The sequence below is a fragment of the Ranitomeya imitator genome, chromosome 2, assembly GCF_032444005.1.
Source record: "Ranitomeya imitator isolate aRanImi1 chromosome 2, aRanImi1.pri, whole genome shotgun sequence".
Lineage (NCBI taxonomy): Eukaryota > Metazoa > Chordata > Amphibia > Anura > Dendrobatidae > Ranitomeya > Ranitomeya imitator.
Genome location: NC_091283.1, coordinates 590,442,334 through 590,450,136, shown reverse-complemented (window position 1 = coordinate 590,450,136; position 7,803 = coordinate 590,442,334). Strand labels below are relative to the sequence as shown.

Genomic DNA, 7,803 nt, shown 5'->3' with positions numbered 1-7,803 from the left:
TGAATTAATATGAATCTCTGGTATTTAGAAACTTTGCCTTGTCAATAGCGGTGATTGTGACTTTGTCACTGACTTCCTGTGTAACTTTGCCAGCGGAGACATGTGTCATTGTCAGTGAACCGTATATTACCGAGTCAGTGATTCCTGCCTGTCACTTTTCAGCTGACCTTCATGTGACATCTCAGTGTCTCTTTCTCTCAGATGACCATTCGCGGGTGCGGCTACAGCTGATAGATGGAGACCCTCATTCAGATTACATTAATGCCAACTATGTGGATGTAAGTTACACATTCCCATTCCTTATGCTTTGCAAAATGATATAATATCACTGTCAATCAGGCTAAATCAATCTGTGGGCTATTTTTTCTTCCAGGGTTATCATCGACCTCGCCATTACATTGCTACCCAAGGTAATGACTTAAAAAAAAATAAATGTTCATTTTTAAGCTTTAGGACTTGGAATAATGGGACCAGAATACTGCTTTATTCTGCCATGGCAGAATGTTAGTTGTGTATCCCGGATTTGGCCTTCTAGGTAATGCACCCTTTGCTACCCACCCAGCACATTGCGGATACAGCCAAGACCTTCACCATCCTCAATTAACATGACATTTCCTGGTACAGAATAACGCAGATTGGTTTATTACAGCGTCTTGTAAAAACGTGTAAACAAAATTCCCAAGAATCACAAAAAAAAACAGTAAAATACATAGATTCATTAGACAGAAAGTATATAGTTTTAGGATGATACATTCACTGTGAGGTATACTGAGAACTGGTATACAAGACCTGATGAAACAGCAGAATAGCAACTCAGGATGTGACTGGAATATAAGACATGATGTAGCACAGAATTGTGACTGCAGCTCTGGATGTGAATGGAGTATAAGAAATGATGTACAGTAACAGCAGAATCCTGGCAGCTGCTCTGGACGTGACTGGAGTATAAGACATGATGAAAGAGCAAAATATTGGCTGCAGCTCTGGACATGACTGGAATATAAGACATGATATAACTGCAAAATATTGGTTGCAGCTCTGGACATGACTGGAGTATAAGACATGATGTAACAGCAGAATCCTGGCTGCTGCTCTAGATGTGACTGGGGTATAAGACATGATGTAACAGAAAAATATTGGCTGCAGCTCTCGACGTGACTGGAGTGTAAGACGTGATGCAACAGCAGAATACTGGCTGCAGCTGTGGACGTGACAGGAGTATAAGACATGATGTAACAGCAAAATATTGGCTGCAGCTCTAAACATGACTGGAGTATAAGACATGATGTAACAGCAGAATCCTGGCTGCTGCTCTGGACGTGACTGGAATATAAAACATGATATAACATCAGAATCCTGGCTGCAGCTCTGGACGTGACTGGAGTATAAGACATGATGTAACAGCAGAATCCTGGCTGCTGCTCTGGACGTGACTGGAATATAAAACATGATATAACATCAGAATCCTGGCTGCAGCTCTGGACGTGACTGGAGTATAAGACATGATGTAACAGCAGATTACTGGCTGCAGCTCCACTCCTTCCTCTTGTGTCTCACTCGAGACCCAGCTTCTCAGCCTGAATCCGTATGTTACTGTATTTGTATAACACAGGTCACAGCATAGCATAGTACAAGCATTGTTCTTTTTCTGCCAAACACTATGGACAGCAGAGAAAAGGACCTGCTCATTGTGGATTGTCCGTGAGGTTACGGATGGTTGGTAAATGGATAGTGATTGTCAGGGATTTATACCGATTCCCAAAGCCAGATGAGACAAACAAATTGGATTCTAGCATGACCATTATACAATTCAGAACCACATTTTTTTAACTCGTACATGTATTTCTAGTAAATTTAGACATTACATAAATGTACTTGGTATTAAAAAGGAAACCATGTTGTGACTTATTGTATTGGATCATCTGTTAATCCCCTAGGTCCCATGCAGGAGACAGTAAAGGATTTTTGGAGGATGATCTGGCAGGAAAACTCAGTCAGCGTGGTGATGGTGACAAATCTGGTGGAAGTCGGAAGGGTATGAGACCTAAACTTGATGAAAGAACACTGCTAATCTTTGTGAGGTGTTAGGGGTGAGGAATGGGTTAGGGCTTAAAAGCTTGTGTGGTACAAATAGACTGGAGAAATCGTAAATCTGATAAAAGACAGGAAAACACTACCAGAAATCACAAGAAGCAATTGGGCTAAAAAGTTGAAGGCAAAAATCATTCTCTGTTAGGTAAAAGCCGGTACTCGGTGCCTAGTGTCAAATCTTGATAGATGAATCATCTAGTTTTATCTAGCCTTAGATGTCTTGTATTTCCTGCCTTCCATATGAAATGTAAAAATAAGTCATTATTATCAGAAGGTGACTCAGGCACATGAATATGAAATATTAACAATCTAGTTCTTCATTGATTTCACTATAATCAACCAGGAGCTGTAAGCCTCGAAATACAATGACCTCATCTGCTAGATGTATATGGAAGGTAGAGGGGATATAGCAATAATAATAGTAAGCGATCTATTAATGTGCCAGGTGGTTTTCTTTTTTCCCCTATTGTGACCCATGGAACAAAACAGACTCCCCTGTCTGCTAACAATGAAGTCCCCTATGAGACTGAGCATTGAAGAACTCTCACCTAGCCAAATTGGTTCTCAAGCTTCGCACTGACGAGGGCCAACAGCCCGAAACACCGTTGAGATACTGAATTGGCTTTTATCCAAAGTCATATTGCACGACTCGTTAAAGGGTTGATTGTGACTTGTAGGATCGCTACTTCCAACAGGTGGCGCTATAGAGATTAAGTCCCCTTTTTCTCAGAAGAGGCAATTTGCACATTGAAGAACTTGTCACTCATAGAAAGTTGCAAATTATTGTGTTTCATTTACATGCGCAATCCACAGATTAATGGATAAGGTTTCAGTCAGATTTTAGAAAATGTAAACCATGTGGTGAGATAATGGAAAAATAGTGGTATTATATGGGGTGGGACCCTACTTGAGCACCCACCTTTAACAGGAGTGCCGTGTTTCTGTTACACATCCTGTGAGATTGAGTCCTTCACAGATGTAATGCTACCTAATAGGAAGGTGGTTAGGACTGACAAAAGCCTCTGTACAGGAGCCCTGTAGCAGCCACTTGGTCTGCCGCTATTGCATACATACATGTTCTCCATCGTTCTCCATTCACATATTAGCCAACAGTAACATTCTGTTCTTTAACTAAATTCTAGGTAAAATGTGTCAGGTACTGGCCTGATGATACTGAAGTCTACGGTGACATTAAGGTATCCCTTATAGAAACAGAACCACTGGCAGAGTATGTCATCAGGACATTTACAGTGCAAAAGGTAAATCATAAATTTGGGTCAACCATATCAGAGATTTACTAAGTGATTGATTCCTGATGTTAGGATGTTAATGCACCTTGTTGTTTTTTTTAGAAAGGATCTCACGACATTCGGGAAATTCGTCAATTTCACTTCACCAGCTGGCCAGATCATGGCGTACCATGTTATGCCACTGGTCTTTTGGGCTTTGTCAGACAGGTGAAGTTCCTTAACCCACCAGATGCCGGACCAATCACTGTGCATTGCAGGTAACAATATGTTCCACAATAGCAAGAAAGAAAAACCTTTCTTCACTTCTGTTACTGATTCCTACTGAAGGGTTTCGTACTAACGGTACTGTTCCTTGGGGGCTGGTAGCAACGCCCTGTGATGTAGTGTAGTGGTGGGGACGAACAAGGAAGCAGGGGAGGCCAATATAGTTAACAACAGAAAATCTTTTACTGAGGTAGAAGTTGAAAAAATATAACTTATAACGTATCACATTGGATGGTATTCACACTTGGATTTGACAGATGTGACAGTAGAGATGGTTATATATGGCAGTACTTTACATTTCATCTTCAACATGATGTCACAATCATACAGTTCCATATTAGCAGAATCCTCCTGTCCTACTTCCTACATACCGGCTACTGCATCTACATTTCCAGATGCTCTGATCAGGCAATAAATAGAATTCCTTCTCTAAATCTTCCTCATTAGGCCGGCAACTTGTAATCCATCTCTGTATCAGGGTGACCTTGTCCAGCCCAGAACAGTCGCAGGACTACTAATAGCTCTGATCCATCCTTGTTCTTAACTATGTTTGGGCCTCTCCCAGCTTCCCACTGAGCTGTTGCCTCTTCCAGGATAATGCTTCTGGATTCCTCTTCTGATAGAATCTACTTTTTGTCTGGCTGATGCTCACTGTGCTGTAACTACAGGCACTTGAATGTACAAGTCCTCAACAGCCCCTTATAATGTGAAGATCTTCACTGAACTTCCCACCAGTTGCTAACCCATTCTTTACCAAAACTCCTGCATCTAGTTTTTTACAGTACCCTTATAAACCAATGCAGCAGCTGAGAAATGCATCAATATAACACAATACAATCACTATATGATCTTCTGGAGGTGCTGACCATTTCTCCACTCTCTATAAAAGCACACACAACCCAATAATGTCCACCATGGGCATTACGCTCCCCTTGTTTATCTGCCTTTCTCCTCACCCTAGTATTGGATAAAAAAGAATATACAACTCATAGTTCTTTCATCTGTCTTGTTGCCCATGGAGAGGACAAATCTATGTTGCATTTTTATCTTCTATTGGAATGTAGAAAGCCACCGATTTGAGAGCGTCATTCTTTGCAATGGGTCAAATGCTAGCTGCACGGCCTGACTCCAATGTAAATACAGACCTGTATGTTGAACATGACAACTATCTGCACACATGTACTCTGTAGAATTAATATACAATTCTTAGTATTACAGTGCTTTTTTTCTTTTATCATAATAACACAGTTCCAAATTAATTTGCCCACTTGAGTCAAAATCTCCATCCGTCACAAGTCATAATGGTGCCCCTGGGAGTCGTACTAGATGGGTGTACGTAGTAATGAGAACAGAACTACCATTGATTTAAGTCTCTTCCTTAGAACTCTTTCTAGTTTTATTCCACGTTGAATACTGCAAATCGTCTACTGGTTTTAGGGTATTTGGAACAAATAACACCGGTTAACGCAATTTTTCTGGCAAAAGGTTTTAAAACATATTTTAAGTCAATTTTGGCTGCTGATTACGAATATGAACTCCGTTTTTGGCTATCACATCAGGATTTCGAGATATTTTCAATTTTTGATGAAAATTACTCCTAATTTTTTATGATAAAAACACATGATTTTCGGTACTACATTTTGTACATTTTTAATCAAGAAATAACAAAGATTACATGTACAGCAAATCAAATATACTTACAGAATTAAACTGCAAAATATAAAAACACATATATATGGCACAGATGAATGACAAATGGCAGTTATTTGAACTTTCTTTTCTTGGCTGATCTGTGACGTACAGCTTCTGAGTTGTCTCTCATCATGCTCCATGCTGGGAGACTAAATGAAAACTAAATTTACCTTAGTGAACCGTATAAACTGGCACTTTTCATACACTACTTATATTTATCATGGAATTCATGAAAATGGGCCATATACCTATAGCGCAAAAACGTGATGTGATAGAGAAATTATAAGATCAGATTTGAATTCAGCACCCTCAAATTAGTCTAAAACTGTTCTTAAAGTCCATGCCAGAAATTTTTTTTTTTTTTTAGACCAGTGTAATTATAATGATTTTCTTTCTAATAACCTATAATCGATTGAAATTACCTTGTAATGTTATACTTCTAATTTGTATTTTGATGTTATTATCTACAGTAATGTTAAGAAATAATACTCATAGAACCCGTCACTATTAATAATGACTTTACTCCATAGCGCTGGAGCTGGGAGAACTGGCTGTTTTATAGCCATCGATATTATGCTGGACATGGCAGAGAATGAAGGAGTAGTGGACATATTCAACTGTGTGCGGGAGCTGAGAGCTCAGAGAGTCAACATGGTACAGACCGAGGTAAGATGAATTTATCCAAAGAGCATTGGATGGGGTTATAGCTGCAATGTTCAAAAGGTAATTACTGGTCTACACTGCAACATCGAAAATGAAACACCTATGGGAATATTACACCTGGTCAGCAGGAAAACGAATAGGTGGCCTGTGTAATCTTCCATGTGATTCCAATACACTATTCATACATAATTCAAGGGATCTTATATATATATATATATATATATATATAAATATATATATATATACAGTATATACTGTATATACAGGGTGGTCCAAAAGTAGGTGGACAGCATGTGTAATGGGGTTATGAAGGGGGAGATTTATCAAGCATGCCCTTAGCAACCAATCAGATTCTACTTTTCATTCTTCACAGACTCTTTGGAAAATGAAAGGTGGAATCTGATCGGTTGCTAAGGGCAACTTAGTCAGTTTCACTTTACACCATGTTTGATAAATCTCCCCCTTCATAACCCTATTACACATACTGTCCACCTACTTTTGGACAGCCCTGTATATATATATATATATATATATATATATATATATATATATATGTATGTATATATATTTATATACTGTTCAAAAAATTGTAGGCATGTGTGGAAAAGGGCAGCAAAGTAGGAATGTTGTCAAAAACATATCATATGGACTGTGCATAGATGCACATATATATATATATATATATATATATATATATATATGAATGTAAATATAGCGGGTGAAAAAAGCATTGAACACTTCACCAATTTTCTAAGTATATATGTTTTTGAAAGGTGCTATTGACATGAAATTCTCACCAGATGTCGGTAACAACCCATCCAATCCAAACGGACAAATAAATCAATTTTCTATACTGTAAATATAAAATATATTTATAAAATGCACCTGATGTGATACCTTGTCATGCAATGAATAGCAAGGCCAATAGCTAAATTGAAATTTTTATTCCCCGTAGAGTTGTCAATACAGGACCCTCGTGCCTGATGGTTGTTCCCTCTCTAAAGCTTTTTTTGTGACCATTGCACCAATTTGCCATTACCTATTTCACTAGCTGTGCAATTCCTCTATAATGGAGACTCCAACACAGTTTCTCCTGCACAAAAATTGGTCAACCAAGTCTGGTCCATGTCTCTCCATAGCTGCCTTTTTTTTACGTATGCCACTGATATTACATTCACACATTTATTTAGTGAATATAGTTATGGAATACAGAGAAGCATGATCCTTTTGTTCATGCCTATTATTTGAAAATTAAAGAAAACATAAAGTCATAACCCCAGGTTGCAGGTAAAAAATATAGAAAACATAGGAAAGACAAAAAAGCCAAACGGTCAAAATATCAGGAGGATTTAATTAAAGTTGACTTTAAAAGGCAACAAAACCTATTCATTTATTAAGACAACATTATAACTTACTGTTCCAATTAATTAATTTGCTCTTTTTCTCTAGGAACAGTATGTTTTTGTTCACGATGCCATCCTTGAAGCCTGTTTGTGTGGAAACACTGCCATCCCAGTATGCGAATTCCGTTCTGTCTACTACAACATCAGTCGCATAGATCCACAGACGAACTGCAGCCAAATCAAAGACGAGTTTCAGGTTAGTGATCTCACAAGTGTTAGGGCTAGCGGAACGCACCAAATAATAAGACAGATAGAGTATGGTGCGTTCGCAGCCCGGGGTCCACCGTGCAGAGATGGAACCTGCTGCCAAGTAATGACGGACTATATGGCGGTACTCATAAGTATACACACGTGGGTTAAACTTCACCCAGCGTGAAGGAAGCGATCCTGTTGCATCACAGGACCGCGGTACCGCACATAGAGCGCGAGCAAGTAGTCAG

General features: G+C 38.9%; 1 protein-coding gene across 7 annotated transcripts in view; it reads left to right on the top strand.

The window, feature by feature from the left end:
- PTPRT (protein tyrosine phosphatase receptor type T) overlaps nucleotides 1-7,803 on the top strand; it is a 641,769-nt gene that overhangs the window by 562,212 nt on the left and 71,754 nt on the right. For all 7 annotated transcript variants that reach the window (XM_069752327.1, XM_069752329.1, XM_069752326.1 and 4 more), the window contains 7 exons: nucleotides 202-278; nucleotides 374-410; nucleotides 1,938-2,035; nucleotides 3,234-3,350; nucleotides 3,444-3,598; nucleotides 5,828-5,963; nucleotides 7,410-7,559. In XM_069752327.1, coding sequence (XP_069608428.1) covers nucleotides 202-278; nucleotides 374-410; nucleotides 1,938-2,035; nucleotides 3,234-3,350; nucleotides 3,444-3,598; nucleotides 5,828-5,963; nucleotides 7,410-7,559 — 770 coding nt within the window. The remainder of the gene's footprint in view (nucleotides 1-201; nucleotides 279-373; nucleotides 411-1,937; nucleotides 2,036-3,233; nucleotides 3,351-3,443; nucleotides 3,599-5,827; nucleotides 5,964-7,409; nucleotides 7,560-7,803) is intronic.